A 17,688-nucleotide genomic window follows, 5' to 3' on the forward strand; every position below is an offset into this window, starting at 1 on the left:
ATATGCGTTAGTGTTCCTCTCACAACAAAAATTCGCGTGGCCGCCATGTTGGTATTTCTGATACTATGAAAATGGAAGTCTTTGGAGTCTTAATTTTCAAATCAGATTTCATTAAACTCTGAATGCTGGTTAAAACGTTCTTAAGGTGAAACACGTGTGGATATAATAATTCCACAAAGATTGCTACGTTAAGAATTTAGGACAGCGCGCTAGAAGCTGCCAGACATTGTCTGCGGATAGGAAGGGAATATGGAACATGGAAAATAAGAAAGATATATTCAAGTGTAACGCCATATTAGCAACAAACATTACTAATTTCTCGCCATAGACGTTGTGCAAAATGAGATTTATGCAATTTGGTGTTCTTAGCATAATATTGTAATTACGATCAATATTATAATTTATGTTATTATATCAATTTAAATAAATGGACGAGGATTGTTATGTGAACTGATGTAGAAACGGACAGAGCAATCTTTAGATCGCTTCGAGTGATGGTACAACTGTGCTCAAGTTCAGTGTGTTGTTCTGTCGAGTGACTGGACCTACATACACAAATGTAGTTTACTGACTTGAGTGCCCAATGACAGGTGTTTCTTTTGAACTATATCGTCACAGTAGGTATGACCCACACTTTCCACTAGAAAGTTATGTTAATAGAAAATGGAAGAGGGACGCAGCCCGAAACTGAGCAACCATCACTCTTATACTCGACTCTCAGATTCCTTTAGAATTTGCTTGGAATGGAAGTGTCTGATTTCTGAGTATGATTATTATTATTACCTTCATGCTTGCCTCGTCAACCAGCGATGTCTCCGGCTGTCGCAGTAAGCAGTGATGCAGTTCAGTGGCGTTATTAGTTTCACAACCCACGTTCTTGCCAAACTCGAAGGCCGCTTTGCTCACTGCTTCAGGTTCCGCGTAGGCCCAGGGCGCTAGAGCCGATCCACTCTGTGAGATGGCTCCATAAAACAAGTCTGAAGTACAGTAATGTAATGCGAAAATAGACTATGAAATAAATTAAATATAATTTAGTAATTAACATTAGCTTGAGTATCCAGTGACAATTCAGAACAGGGCAATACAGTGTGTTCTCGAATTGTGTCTGCCTTGAACTGAAAAGAGTTTGTCCAAGTTACAATTATCGCAACTGCGTTAAGTTTTTGGGCACACGAGAACATATTATTTCGTATGTTGGTGCAGAGAATCATGAAACTACACACACGAAAAAGATCAAAATATTTTTGGATTCTTCTGACAGTAACCACTAGTCTGTTACTTTCTTCAGTAGAGCTTAAAGTTGACAAAAATATATTTATTCCACCTGGATACTAACACTAAATTTACACGAAAGAACCACATACGTTATTACTAATTACTGTCTTATAAATATAATTCCATGCATTCCTTACCCCCCCCCCAAAGGCTCCTTATGTAGAGGTCATATCTATAGGTTGGTGTGGACCAGTAACTTGCACATACTTTACGCTTCAATATCTTGGATTGATGAGTGACCCAAACCTAAGCTTCCACCTAGCACAGCGATTCTCAGGCAGAATACGAAAATTGCTGGTACTCATTTCTGTTAGAGGCTGAATCGAACCCAGGAGCATATTGTAGCTGGATGGATTAGGTAAATTTAAAATTCCTCCTCATCGGGACTCGAATCCTCGACCTTTCGGCTTGTAGTATAGTGCCTCAACCAACTACCCTACCACCTACGAGGACATAACCTAATTCATGATTAAGAAACGAAGCGAATAGTATATTTAAATATAAACTACGATATTAGTGCGTGTGCTCTAGAATATACAATATAGTATTATTCAATCTGTAAAGTCAACATGTGGTTTCCATTACTATAAGTGTAAAAATACTTGTAGGTTCTACGTTTATCAGAACGTGCAGGAAACAATGTTCAAAAGTGCAACTAAACTTGGTAATATTTTAAATCAAGTTATTTACGTGTAAGTTGATCGGTTGTATTAGAGTTCGGGGAATCCTCAGCATATGTTGGATATGAGCACGGCAAATTCGCCAACAGAATAACAAAAGCAAAATGAAGGCTTCTGGGGTTAGAACTTATTGAACAGCAAGAAGTCTGTGGTCTCTGTTACATGATGAACTAAAAATTATAATTATTTTGTCGTGAAAGGGACCTGCAGGCCTACAAAGACGTGGGGCTGTAGCAGGCAGGCACGGTTTTCCGAAAGCTTCATTCATGAACGCCCCACTTTACCTGAAGACATCGGAGACAGTAAGTGGAAGTGGGCACTGGCACCCCCGGCGCTCTGCCCGAAGATGGTCACCCTGTTAGGGTCGCCACCGAACTTTGCGATGTTCTTTTGCACCCACCTCAGAGCCATCACTTGGTCCTTCATGCCGTTGTTACCGGGAATTCCAGCCTCTGGCAGGCTTAGAAACCCTAAATGTAAGAAGAATATAGACATTTTGTGACACGAGGTATGTGTTCCACAATTTCAAATCTTCATCAGTTCTCTCCAGTCTTTGTTCTATGAAGATTTAAAGAAAAGTACCTAACCACACTGTCCCTTGAGCCGCTTGTATAGAGCCAAAAATTGAATGCACGAACAGTTTATTTTCACACGGACTTCCAACGAAGTGGGTTCCTTGCCGCCATAACACGGCATGTTGCCAGATGTCAGGTGGAGGGGATGGCCGCTAGATACAGACATCTGAACAAGCAAGTAGTCGCTAACACGGGACATATTTCGGTATGCAGTTTCAGAATTCAGTGGGCAGGAAAAACACCCTCACCATAAAATTAACGCACCACGAAATGTTGCATATTGTTCATTATTATTATTATTATTATTATTATTATTATTATTATTATTATTATTATGTCCTTTAATTGTCTGCAGCACGTGTGGTTGTTTCCGTTCTCAGTTCTCCAGACATCTGTAGGGTCTGGACATTAACACAATTACGTTAAACTCCGTCTCCCAAATGTCTGGATTCTCCTGGGTGTGGTGCATTTGTACGTCTCATGCTGACCTTACAAAGACTGGCACTGCAAGATCGTGGAGAAGTTACAAGTCGTTTTAAGTGAGAGTGTCATATGTCCAGAAACTGACTAATTCTAAAGCATTTTGGAAAAAGAAGTGACACCTGCTGTTTTGGGACGTGATGTTTCGACAACCGCCGAAAGCTAATTTGCAGGCAGGCTACACGCATGTTTTTGATCCATTGTCCTCTTTGCCAACCCTGCTTCATACTTACTTGAAAATACGCGATCCATTCCCTGAAGAGTGGCTCTGGCATGCAGAATTATTGGGCCTAGGGCTGGAAACGGGAGTGGACACTAGCAGATGCCGTCTGCTCAGTTTCACAGGTTTCATTTTAAGGAAGTTATGCTCAATTCATTACGAAGTAATCATTATTAATTGCCAGCAACCGTAGGTCAAGCGGTTAGTCGCTGGCTTCCCACCGCGGCGGCCCGGGTTCGATCCCGGGTCTGGTCAAGTGGGATTTTTGGTGGATAAAGTGCCAGCAATGACATGTGTGTAGGAACAGACTCATGAGTCCGCCTTGTAATGATTCCATTTTAACATGTGGTGTTCGTTTTCTCGCGTTTTGCTACTGATCTGTAGCTATTTCGGTTTTGGGGCGTCTATGCGGTTCTGAGAATCCATTTCTATTCCTGATAGAGCGTGTAGGAATTGTGGGCGTTTATATCAGTCTAACAACTTATGTTACACAGAAATGAAGCATTCAGCCTTGCTCTGTGATTACCGGACCTAAAATTCCAATGCGGTACTGAATGGTTACTACGACAATGTCCTCTTCAAGGAAGTGGTCAGGCCCATACATGGCACTCGATCCAGTTCCCAACTTGAAAGCCCCGCCATGAATCCACACCATCGCCGCTTTCAAGTCGCTTGCATTCTCCGGTAGCTGTGAAATCAGAATTCATTTCGAAAGTGAGTTATGCTAGGGGACATTACGCTTAAAGTCTCATCGCTAAATTTGTAGCAATATGAAACCGTCCTTCATTACGGAGTGGTTAACTCTTCTTCGTGTTCAGGAGACACAAGATTCAAATATCGTTTCGGAAGTCAGCTATCCTGACAGATACTTTCCACGGATTTCCGCAGTTCACAAACTCCTCTGACTGCCAAGTTGCGCAACGCCTGCAGGTGTTTAACAAGCATGAGATTGTGTGGCCTGTAATGGTATAACGTTTATACCAAAGTTTGCGAAAATTGGACATTGATCGAAAGTTGAAAGGTGAGACATACACAGAGACAGATGCAGATACAGACAGCGTGGCGATCTCACAAATTTCATATTCCTTTTTTTTTTTCTTTTCTTTTTGAGAGGGAAGGCTGATAAATTTATATTTCGTTAGCTTAAAGTTTGTAACTGAGTTGTTTTGTATGTGCGCAATTGCAGATGGGCCATGTTAAGCAGCCACTGGCTTCAATCGGCCAGAAAATGAGGACTGCAATAACTGCGGAATTTTTACGAAATTGGACCTAATGTATAGGAATTGTGTTAACCGTCAACACAACACACATACTCAGTTTTACAATTCCATCTTTATTGCTGCTACATGTTTCGGCCGTACAAGACCATCATCAGGCAGTTATATATAGGAATACGTACAGTTACTGAACTACCGATATGGATCCCCATCGGTGCAACGTGTCGTGTTATATACTGACACAAAGTTTTGGTATAATTGTTACTACTATTATTTGCATGAACAGAAACAACAATTAAACTGAATTATTATTCTTTCTGAATATCTATCCTTTTAATTTCTCAGTTGTCAATAGCAACTTAGATTTGTTGGTTTAATTACATGCATTAATTTGTCTTCCTCCAATAATTACCTTTCATTATTCCTTGACTTTACGCTGTGTTTCTCCAATATGGAACTACTTCTGTCTGCGTTGTGCTGAGTCTGTAATTGGCCTTGCGGCTGTGGGTTCAGCACATAAATCATAAAGAATTGAATTGACTTGAACTAACGTTTTAACTATATTCATTTAATATGTGGTGTACAAATTTTGATGTAGTTTATAGTGCAGCTTTCGGTCTGCATGCATTGAGCTCTCGCCTGTTATAGGCCACTGGATGTTGGTAAGCACTTACATAGAGAGACCGAATTATTACAATTTGTGGCGATGAAGTAGAAACACATGAAATGCAGTTTCTCCAACATCTGTAAAATGATTTCTTAATGTACAGTTAGGGGCTACATTTCGGTAGGCTTTACCCTAAGAAATAAATGAAGTCTAGGCCCACCTTGTGTGTGTATATGTTCAAGAAAAGGCAGTCTTCACTGCCCACGTACGTGTTAGCCATTACATGGCGCTGAGGACACCAATCTCTCTCGACGGTGGCGTTGTATATTCCTTCCCATGATTCCGGTGGTTGTGGTGCCTAAACAAATGAACAGCCACACGTCAGCAGGAGAACAGACTCCAGACATTCCCTTCTAGCGAAGTCGTGCCTGTCCTTAAAGCGTAGGTTATCTCCACGGAAGCGTTGCTCAGAAAACTGGCTATGTAAAACTCATGTCTATTGGTTTCGATGCGATGAATATTTCAGGAAATGCAGGGAAAATAACTTTCAACCGAAAAATACAGATTTTTGTTGTTCATTAATTTTTCTTGCTGGTGAAATCATGTAGTTACAGCACGACAGCAAAATTAAACTTGAGTACAAAGCCGCGAAGACAGAAATTAACAATACACAATCCACTGAAATGGGGCATGCATAGAGTTCCTAATTTCTTCGCTAATTTCAATTTCCGAATGTTTCTTCCGAATATGGAGAGATTGTGGCTTATACGCTATAGACGCAGTACCTAGGGACAGGAAAGGGGCAGACAATCAAACAATTACAAGTTTTACAAAAATGTCACAGCCAAAGAAGACACAGATGAACGCACTAAGGCGCATGTCGTCCTATCATCTGCTACAATTGCATATACTGCAGTGACACGCAGGAAGGGTTTCGTATATGGTCTCAGGCTTCGTTTGTGATTTCCAAATATTTGTAATTTATGTAGAATTTCAGTTTATAGCTGCCGTGATTAGGAGCAAGCTGTCTTCTTGGTGTTACATGTTGATTTCAACAAGGAGTTATTTTTAGATTGTTATTGTATGATGTACAATACTCTGATAGACTCTGGGATACCCATGGATCTAGTTAAACCGATTAAAATATCTTCATGATTTGTTTAATCCGTCTTGCAGTGCGTACACTTATCTATCTTCTTCTCTCACTCTCACTACATGTTTCGGCATAAAAATGCCATCTTCAGGTGCTACTCAATTCACGTCAAACTAGTACATTGTATGCCTTGTCTTCACTTTAAAATAACTAAAATATATGTCCATCATATATATTGACAAATGTCAATCGTAAAAATATTAAAACTGTTCAGGATTCCCGATCGCTACGTCGTATCTTATTACGCCAGTCATGCTCATCCTACTCTGTTGGAACTCTTATTCCCTATCGTGTGTATTGTGTTTCTGTTGCGTCTTGTTCTCGCGACTGCGTGCGTTATGCTGTTGGGTCTGCCGAAACATGTAGTGAGAGTGAGAGAAGAAGATAGATAAGTGTACGCACTGCAAGACGGATTAAACAAATCATGAACTTAAATCAGTGCAACAGGACGCTAAAATATAACACGATTAAAATGTGTTTAAACGAAACGTATAGTAAAGTGCGTGTAGGTAAACAGCTGTCTGATAAATTTCCTGTCCAGAGTGGTCTAAAACAAGGAGATGCTTTATCGCCACTGCTCTTCAAGTTTGCTTTAGAATATGCTAGGAAGGTCCAGGAAAGCCAGGTGGGACTGAAATTAAACGGGACACATCAGCTGTTGAGGAGGTTGGTCTATAAGTAAACACAGAGAAAACTAAGTACATGTTGCTGTCTCGTCACCAAAATGCATGACAAAATCATGAAATTACGATAGAAAACAGATGCTTTCAAAATATGTCACAGTTCAGGTAGTTGGGAACGACGATAACAAATCAAAACCTGACTCTGGAGGAAACTGAGAGGCGACTGAACTCGGGTAATGCTTGCTACCATTCAGTCCAGAGACTTTTGTCTTCTCGTCTGTTGTCCAAAAACATAAAAATTAGTATATACAAAACTATAATTTTGCCCGTGGTTCTGCATGGGTGTGAAACTTGGTCTCTGACATTAAATGAGGAACATAGACTGACGGTGTTTGAGAACAGGGTGTTGAGAATATTTTGACGGAAGAGGGATGAAGTGACAGGAGGTTGGAGAAAACTGCATAATGAGGAGCTTCATAACTTGTACCCTTCTCCTAGTATAATTAGAATGATCAAGTCAATGAGGATGAAGTGGGCATGGCATGTAGCACGAATGGGGGAGAAGAAAAATGCATATAGGATATTGGTGGGAAAGCCAGAAGGAAAGAGACCACTGGGAAGACCAAGGCGTAAATTGGTGAACAATATTAAAGTGGATCTTAGAGAGATAGGATGGGATGGTATTGATTGGATTGATCTGGCTCAGGATAGGGAACAGTGGAGGGCTCTTGTGAACACGGTAATGAACCTTCGGGTTCAATAAAATGCTGGGAAATTCTTGAGTCGCTGCAGATTTTGCTTCGCCTCAAGAAGGGCTCAGCTCCAAAAGTAAGTAATATATTTTCATCAGTAAAAGATAATTATAAATTGTTTGGGGGATTTATTCAGTTTTGATTTAAATTATTAAAATTCTTCACATTCCTACAAAGAGCAATGATTACAAAAGCTAAAATTTATCGCTACTTGTAAGCAAGTTTGCAACAAAAGTTTACAAAAGCGACCTATTATTTTCGTCACGTGGGTTTTCGAGAAATTTTTGAATGGCGAATCTACAATAAAATTTATCGATGAGACCGAATTTTGATTTCTTAAGTTTGAAAAATTTGTTCAGCAAAAATTATAAAATTTAAAAATGTAAAGAGAGTCCACATTACTCGTGCTCATGCTCGAGCTCGTGTGACTCGCTATGCTCACGAGTAATGTGGACAATATGACAAGTTACGAGACAGGCAAATTTTAAATTTTTAATTCAAAACTGTATCCAATTAATTAAAAATTACGACTACAGCCTATATACACTACGAGTAAATATACGGACCCGCACGCGCCGAAGCCTGGCGAGCAACTGAAGTAGTGTGGACGAAGATTTACGAGCACAAGCAAAAACCAGACGAGTCTCCCGACGAACACAAGCCTGGCGAGCCTTAAGAAGCATTGACAATCATACAAACACGTAAAACTGCAGCCCATAATAATCGCATCCCGATAAAGTTCATGCCTTTGGAAACTGTTCCCGAAGGAATTTCTGATTTTCCAAATAATCCCCATTTAACTGACATTGGTAATGCAGTATGTGCTAAAACTCAAATCTCACTGAGCGGATCTTGATGGAATTTGGCATGATGCATAGTAATGTTGTATATGTGTGCAAGCATTATGTTGTGTCGAATTGTAGAACTCAAAATTTTGGTGAAGCGAGAACTGCAGTCTTTCCTTAGCAAACAGCCGCCTCTCTGTCTACTGGTTTCCCCTGCCCGCCTCCCTATACGACATAGCTTCTTGTATTTACGAAAGTCTTAACACGACATGGCTTCCGAATGCAGATATTGTCCCACATTTATGATCGCTATATATACTCTATTGGATTGTACCAACGCGTTGCTGAGCAACAATAGAAGAAAAACTGTGTTTTCTATGCGGACCGCGCCGAGAAAAAGCAATGAAGCGGTAAACATGTATCCACAACAATGGGAGACGGTGTTTTCCGAGGAGTCCGTGCAAAGGAGATATCTTAAGAGAAACGGTGCTACGATTCAGTTCTGAGTTCGTCGTAGAAGAGGAATAAGTCGACCTGTGAAGTGTGATTGGGAGTCTTCATTCATGTGTAATGCTTGGAGTTTGTGTTTCAGTGAGACTGTTACAGTGCCCGTGTTATGCACCCGTGAAGACTAGTGCGTAGTGCTTATAAGGGAAGTGAATAGGAGACCTGTGAAGATTTCACCTGTGTTATAATTAGAATAATCTTGACAGTGGTACAATTATTTGTAGTTACAACTAGTGAAGATCCAATAAACCGATTCGCTAATCCAAACCCGCATATGTCACTGTGATACGAGACGATACTCAAGAAACGGGGCCCCAATTACTTCATATATCTGGCATCCATCTTTAGGTTCCTGGCCTGTATTCTTTTACGAGGTGAGATTTTAGCCTCACGCCCAGCACAACCTGGAGGATTATTTGTGGCCTACAGTTCGACCTGTCTAACATGGATGATCCTACCAGGAACTGACGCTCTTCATAGTGAAGTTCTTCAGGTGATCTGGACAGGCAGATCTCCCCACAACATTAGGTCCATAGCCTAGAGGAAACGGATTTACATATATATATTAAAGAAACGTGTTACTCTACTACTCGCAGTGAATATGACTGATAATGCGATCTTGAATTGTAACTTACCCTGAATCGGAGATCGGCAACAGGTGGCTTAGCATAGGGAATGCCCAGGAAAGCGAGACATTCCTTGCCCCATACGGTCTGGAAATATGTTCCTTGAAGGGTTCCCTGCTGCACCCTGACTGTGGGAAGGTCTGTTCCCGTCACACTGCAGATTGTGAGAGTTAAGATTGCAAGTTTAACCGAAGCCATAGCCCTACTGTCGTACATCTTCACATTTTCTGACTCATATAAATATTGCCTGGCTAGTCTTCTCTTTGTTACAGCTTCCGGTTCTGCGCGTTTTTGTAATGATATTCAGTTTTATAATTACAATACAATTGACATTTTTTTATGTTCCGTGTGTGACAGAACCACCAGTTCGTACATCCTACAGACAGCTGTCAGTCAGAGCGTAATGCCCAGAAGTTTTTGTTGGGTAAGATGTTCCAGATACGAGTGGCTGGTCCTATACCACTTTGATTTCACTTCAATATCGGCCTAGTTTCCGTACTTTGCACGGGAAGGTAGCTTTGTGGTATCGCAGGGCCTATGTGTGTGTATTTCGCCTGACAACTTTTACTTCATTCGCATGCTCGTTACTAGAGGTCACGCCAGTTAGTAGGTTTCACTTTACTTCCTGTAGTAGCATGAACGTAACCGCCTCTGTGGTCTAGTGGTCCCGGGTGCGATTCCGGGAGCTACTAGATTTTTTCTGAGAAGTAGTGTGCCTGGAACGGGATACACTAAGGCCCGTGATGATAATTGAGGAGCTATTACAAGGAAATGGCGGCTCCGGTCTAGAAACCCGAAATTAACGGCCGTGGGAATTCGTTGCGCTGACCACGCGACATTCTCTATCCGCTAAAATTGGCACTAACTTCGCCGACAAGCGGCGGTAGCTCGGTCGGTCGGTATAGTTCGCTTGCGGACTAAAATCACGGAGTAGCATTGACGTGAGGATCACGCCACTTTCTACAGTAGAAACGAAAGAAGCGACCTTAATATGTGGCCCTGAAATACTGTGGAACGATGTATAAAGAAAAAGCACGCAGCTTTTATTGAGATCACGTTGAGACCACAGCACGTGGCGTCCACGGGTTGCGGACTGCAGCTGCGAATATGTTGGACATGTGGCCTCGAACAGCCGAGAAAACATGGCCCTCAGTCCAGAGACTGGCGAGGTCTCACCCAGGAAATGTGAGAAAGGACTTCGGCCTCAGTTCGAGCTGAACAACGGAATCACAATTTACAGTTTGCACTCTTCATGTGAGGCAGAGTTGCAATATTTGGAAGCACCACTTGATAGAGCAGCATGTCACAAGACAGAAATGCTTGGTGGTTATCATTCCGGAGAGAAATGGGGCTTAAGTTGATTGTGTGGTGTCAGGAAGACCACAATAGGCTTGTAATGCAATATTGCTTATGTATCTCCATGTGACTCTCAATTACTTGTAGCTTAGAGAGAGAACTTTCTACAAGTGCTCTTCGTCGTGCAGTTTACTTGAGCTAAGGACACTTAAAACAGGATGACTTGCGTGTAGTTCGTAAAACTTGTTTCAGGCTGGAAATAACTTAAATTTGTTTTGTGGTCCATTTTTATTGTTCTAGATCGGAAGTAATCCAAGCTTGCGCTCTGCTCTTTGCTGCTCCTGCTCTTTAGGAGAAGAGAAAAGCGCTTTTTTGTGTGTAATCAAATAATCATTAACGCTGAAATGTTTTCAGCCGTTCCGAATGCACAAATGTCACTGATTTCATGGTCTGAATAATCGTGTTTCAGAATCTCTGCATTAATATTTCCCATTTTTGTTGCCTCCAATCTCCAAATTCAATCTAAATTTCCCCAGAACTTACTTTAACTGCCAATGAATTCAAACAAACCAGCAACCTTTGTTGGAATAGCAGTAGAATTTCCCTCAGCTCCTGCCCATGGATATGGATGCAATTTTTAAACAGAGCGCAGTTTGTAAAGGAGCTCGTTTTTTGTTAGATTTTAGGATGCCACGGCGATGAACGTGGTCATCTGGGAAGTGATGCAGCAGATCCTCGGAAATGTTGACACCTGTTTACCAAACTACACGGCGTCGCATTCCAGAGGACCGTATCTTCATTGTTGTTTCAGCTGATCTAATTTCTTCTTTTCAGTAGTCATGCCGCAATGCAAAACTAACTGTGCATTCAATGAGTTACTAATTACTTTCTAGTCGACTTTACTATGCTAATTGCCCACGACTGTCGGTGTATTAAGTAAGTAAAGCTATCCCTGTAACAGGCCATGGAGGCCCATAGGGTTGTGAGACGTTGAGGGTCCCACATTATTTAGACAATCGGCTCAAAGATGGCGGTAAGGTTGTCAGCCTTACGCGCCGGCCGCGCTTTACTCCCCAGGAAAATTATTTTATTAATTCCTGGTATTCATTTCTGTTAGAGGCTGAGTCAACCCCAGGGCCTAGTGCCGCTGAAAGGATTAGGTCAACTGAAAAAAATCCAATGACCTCATCGGAACTTGAACCCGCGATCTTCCGGCTTGTAGCACCAACCAAATCCATGCTAAAATACTAAAAGTTTGTTAACTTATGATTTTTTAAATTCTCTTCTGAAGCAGTCTGTTGCGTGTTTACAATACAGTAGACTTTGTTGTGGGCTACAGAATTGCTTCAGTGCAATTTTGAAATTAGCTGTTCCATTAGTCAGCACGTAACATAAACGGACTGCAGATGGCAGATATTTCTGGATTAATGGAATACTGTAACTTCTAAAATACAATACAACGTTAGTTAGGCAATATTAGAAATATATTGTATCAAAATGTAGGCGGTGGAATTTATCATACATCACGTACAATGGTAATACCGCCATGGCACAGCGTCATGACCTCTTTGTGGAATGGATACACCGCCAAAAAATGAAGATGTTGCAAGATGCTGTACAACTGGTGAGACAGCTCGCGACTATTATGAAGTTTACGGCTGCTAGGTGCATAGTCTTCTTAATGGAAGAAAAACAAAGTATGGAATTATGCATAATAATTGCATGACGCATTAATGACGCTGAAGAAGGAACCAATTATTTTGTGTTTTTTGAAGCTATGTATCCGGACATCCGTTTAGAGTCACTGGAGAAGAATTCTAAGAAGATGAACAAAGCGGACGCTCCGTTTAGATCCTGTTCCGTTGACTGGTTGAATGCTAAGATGATTATCGAGTTACTGTAAATTAGAAATGACTGAGAGGAAATGTTTGTGGCGGGGAACAAGTAGCTACTCACCTGGAATTCTTCGGAAATGACTGAAAAGCTATGAATATTCTGGTCAGAATAGGACTGACTGGTCCCAGCTGTGTCCGGACTACAGGTGCTCAGTTTGCCTGTTCTTTGGCAGCAGTAGCTTTCGTTAGTAAAAGGTAAGGTAAAATTGGGCCTGTGCTTAACTAATTAAGCACTACGCCATGAAGGTGTACGGGGGAGTGGGTGTGTAGATCCACATCCACTCGGCACTAGTTGTAGGTGAGTGGTCAGCCTCGCTTTACCCATGGGGAAAGAACCCCCAGTACCCATTGGATAGGAGGCTGGTTGGGTCCCAGAGTCGGTCTGGATGACGCGAAGAAGAAAAAATCTTGAACCTACCGGGACTCGAATATTAACCCCTCGATCTTCCAGCCCGTAGCCAGTCGCTATACCGACTACACTATCCCGGCTCAGTTTTTGTTAGTGCCTATGTAAAGGTTGCAAACATTTAATATGTATATATATATATATATGCAATTGAATGTTTCTCAGGAAAATTTTCAACATTTTTGGAAGGCTGTTCTATCAGTAGTCCTTACTTGAGTCTTCGTAACACCAGTTGAAATTGGTACGAATTTTTAACATTAGAATGGCTCTACCTCATGTTAAGAAGACGATATGTATAACAGTCATACCGATGAAAGTTCTTAGGAACGGTCCCAGGATTTAGATCGATCTAGATTTTGTTTTGCCGTAAATAGGAAGCTGTTTAAAGAACACCGCGCAAAGAGTTGCATGGAGATTGGTTGAGTCCCCTGTCAGGAGAGAGAAGGAAAACGAATCAAATCAGTACAGCACCTAACCCCCACCCCACCCCAATAACCAATAAGGTCAAGGTATTTACATTAGTCACTGTCGCTGGCTCACAAGAGACGGAAATGTAAAGCAAGAAAGCGGGAAATGAACTGACCAGAAGTTTCTGTTTGGCCAAAAAATTTAACGGACCTAATCGAACTCACGACGCATTTAGTTGACACCGGCCAGATCAGTGTAATACGTAGAACAGCGTGTGTTTTAATAGTAAGTTGTGTTGGGGTTATCCAGTTGCCGTTTCATACTGTGTGTGTGTGTGTGTTTCGCAAGCTGTGTCTACTCTCCCCGAGCATCCGACTTACATCCTTCATTACAGCAATGTGATTCTGCTGTGGTAAGTGAAACATTATATTTAACTGCATGTTGCCCACTTGAATACAATGGGAGCTATTGACTTGAGTAGGTCCCGAGCTCAGGAGCTTGGTGTGTAGGGTTCGTTAACATAGGAAAACAACTTCAGGTTGCGTGTACTGACACTGTTCAGTTTACGAGTGCGTTTCACTGTTTGCAGTGTGTGAGAAATCTGATCTGATTTTTGAAGTGAAAATGTTAATACTGCCTGAAGACAGGAACAGAACCAATCTGAATCGTGTTTTTGGTAGGAATCCCAGGTAATATCTAAGATGCAATAGCTGAACTTCTGCGGGTTTTATGTACATGTGGCTCTGTTGATAATTAATGAGACTCCACTGTTAGAAACGTTTGGATATCGATGGCTTGCGATAGGAAATATGTCAGAAACGAACACGCAACAAAACAGTTGGGTGGGTGCCTATCACCACGGCATGGCGCGTCCTCAGGTTGCGGAAGGAAGCTGCGAATATATTGGATAAGCAGTCGCGGACAGCCGACACTCCAGCTTTGGGGGTTGGGCGTGGGGCTAACAACTCCTCACCGTAAAATTCATTATGTTACGCAAATGAACACAAAGCCTCGGACCTGAACGGATTCATTGCATAAACGACCTAAGCTAATGTGACGGTGTTTGAGAACAGGGTGTTGAGAATATTTGAACCGGAAAGTGATGAAGTGACAGGAGGTAGGAGAAAACTGCATACTGAGGAGCTTCATAACTTGTGCTCTTCTCCAAGTATAATTAAAATGATCAAGTGAAGGAGAATGATTTGGGCAGGTCACGTAGCACGAATGGGGGAGACGAGGAATGCGTATAGGATAGTGGTGGGAAAGCCAGAAGGAAAGACCACCGGGAAGACCAAGGCGTAGGTGGGTGAACAATATTAGAATTGATCTTAGAGAGATAGGATGGGATGGTATGGATTGGATAGATCTGGCTCAGGATAGGTACCAGTGGAAGGCTTTTGTTACACGGTAATGAACCTTCGGGTTCCATAAAATGCTGGAAAATTCTTGAGTAGCTGCAGAATTGGCAGCTCCTCCAGAAGGGCTCAGCTCTATAAGTAAGTAAGTGAGTGATGGATGAGCCCGAGCGCAACTTAATATCTACTTGTGCTACCCAAAATGTATCTTTCTTTGTGGTGCTCTTGACATCCAACGTATGAAACACGAATGTTTTATTCATATTCCACGGCAGAAGCTTTCGTTTCAAAGAACACATACCCACATTCTACAAATCAGTTACTGTGTTACTTGCATCGTATTTTTATAATTTGGTTGCGCCGAACTGTTTGAGCGGTGTGGGGTGATAGTACCGGTGGGGACCATGGGAGTTTGCTAGTAGCCATACAACATGAGGAGCTGCCTGGTGTTGCGTGTAACAAAAATATCGCGTCGCGATTTTCGCTATATGTACAGCCTCGTCGCATTTATCGTCTGGGAATACACCACTTCAAATCCCCCAACACCAAGGATCTGACGACTAGTATTGAAATTCGAAGTAAATATATTATTATTAAAGCATAAAGCGCTCGGCCGGCTTGACTGTGCGAATGTGCTACTGCTACGCACAGCTTTAACCCACTTCACCTGAGATCCCAAACTGAATATTCCCCAGCGGGATCAGAAAGGAAGTGTCAGTGAAGTGAAGTCAAACCACTCAGTGCTGCTATGGTGCATTATGTAATGTCAGCAGATCAGATACTGTACGTTTTAAGAAGCGCCGTGTAGACAATATCTGTGCATTTCCACAATTCAATTTCCGAACCGACTTTCACAAAACTTTGAATGAACCATGTGCCACTGAAGACCGACCAAACGCCCTACTTTCTAATTAATGCCCAAATTTGTGTGATGGTAGCTTGTCATGTTCTGCAAAGTTATTAAAATTCATTGATTGTTTCGAATATCTCCATTCTCATAAAATTACCAGAATTTCCAGGTTTCCAATATTTTGAAAATATGCGAATTTAGGAAGTGTTATGTTTTGTAATTCTTTATATTTTTGAAAATTAGATATTTTATATAACTTCAATACTCTTCAGTTCTCAATATTTTCTAAAATTGTCGGACCAAATTCTCAACAATTCATGTACTAGTACATTTCACTCTGATCGACCTCACAGCGTTGCCAGGTTAGTTTTGGTTTGTATCAGGATAAGTTAGGCTACATCGGAGTTACCCAGAGCAACACACTGCTAGACTGAGCTGCTCACTGTTTCGTTGCCGAATTTGTTGAAATACATTCAAGAGTTGTAAATTGTGCCTTTGATCACTTTTATTATCCTCTCCTTAATTTGGTTTCGGTTCCTTTAAAGTACTTATATTACCGTTAGTAACAATACTCACGTGTTGACGTAACATCTATGGCTGCACTACGAGTGTCGGGTAGGAAAACACTGATTTTGTTCACGTTCACAGATATATTACACATTTAAATTAAATTTAATCATCTTTGCAGTGTGCAATAAAACACACGTTTTAACATCGCTATATGTACAAGTATACTTATATATGACAGAAAAAATATTTAATGATATAATTACACTAATAACATTTAATATGATCAAATCTTTTACGATGTAGTGTGTATGTTTCTATATACGCGCATTTGAATAACCCTGAAAGATTTTTAGAATATTAATATTTTGTAATTTAAACAGGATATACTCGTGTTACTTTGCATTGGGCTTGGTTTGTGCATTATGTTACTGCGCAACCACACGCTCATTCGGTAGAACTATGTCAGATCGAGTTCCTTTCCGTTGTACTTGACGCATTGTTTCATTCAGTTTCTCTCTGAGGTTTTACATTTTCCAACATGTTTACTTTGTTTTATGTTTCAAATGCTTTAAAACGTTTAAAGTTACATGCAGGAAAATGTTAAAATGCCTGATATTTTTGAGGATTTTATCACTTTAGAAATGGTATATATTTTAACTTTTTTATATTTATGAAAAAATCGGACGTATAGAATTGATGTAACATCTTGAATTTATAAATTTTTCTAAATCTATCTGCTTGATTCTGTTTTCGATAATACATTCATGACACATGTCACCATCAGCCCAAATTCGCCTCTGATAGTCCGGGGCACGTCTGGTTTAGATCCCTGTGTGTTAGGGTTTCATGACGAACGGAACGGCCAACATGGCGACGCGTCAGGGATGTAGTTATTGTACAGTCTGGCCCACCAGGCTGCATGCCCATTATTTAAACTGTATCTTACTTTGAGGTCAGTGTCAATACTCAAGTAAGGGAAATTTGATTTGCTGATTGGCTTCCATGAGGCATTCTGCAGCAGAGGGTCTGGCTCGGGTGTGGGGTATCTGTAATAAGAATTCCGTAAATGATCCTACAATCGTTATGAAAGGATCTGGGTACAAATAAATCCGAAGACATGTATTATGGAAGTGTTAAGTGAAGAGTACTCTCTACCCGCCATCCGGCTCAGCAATAAAATACCCTCCTCTGACTTAGCCATAATGTGACTGTTTTTTAAAATCCTTATAAATTATAGATAGTACAATAATATTAAAAAGTATCTTTAAAATTAAGAAGAGACCATATGGCGTGGATTAATTTGGCTGGATAATGTTTATGGGTGGACTGCTGCGAACAGAGTAACGGGCCCTTCACTTCCATTAAACGGACAGAAACTCCTCGACTAGGTGAGAAGCCACCAATATCTGAAGAAAGATTCTTAGTCCATGAAGTTTTTTTTTAATTCGCTTAGTGGGGGGGGGGGGGG

General features: G+C 41.1%; 1 protein-coding gene across 1 annotated transcript in view; it reads right to left on the reverse strand.

Annotated features, from left to right (window-relative positions):
- Positions 1-17,688, reverse strand: part of LOC111869367 — a 40,408-nt gene that overhangs the window by 7,187 nt on the left and 15,533 nt on the right. The window contains exons 11-16 of the mRNA XM_023860852.2: positions 17,076-17,266; positions 9,510-9,781; positions 5,275-5,412; positions 3,762-3,918; positions 2,240-2,425; positions 784-977 (exon numbers count right to left, since the gene is read on the reverse strand). Of these exons, the coding sequence (XP_023716620.1) occupies positions 784-977; positions 2,240-2,425; positions 3,762-3,918; positions 5,275-5,412; positions 9,510-9,781; positions 17,076-17,266 (1,138 nt within the window). The remainder of the gene's footprint in view (positions 1-783; positions 978-2,239; positions 2,426-3,761; positions 3,919-5,274; positions 5,413-9,509; positions 9,782-17,075; positions 17,267-17,688) is intronic.

The sequence above is a fragment of the Cryptotermes secundus genome, unplaced genomic scaffold (genome assembly GCF_002891405.2).
Source record: "Cryptotermes secundus unplaced genomic scaffold, Csec_1.0 scaffold630, whole genome shotgun sequence".
Lineage (NCBI taxonomy): Eukaryota > Metazoa > Arthropoda > Insecta > Blattodea > Kalotermitidae > Cryptotermes > Cryptotermes secundus.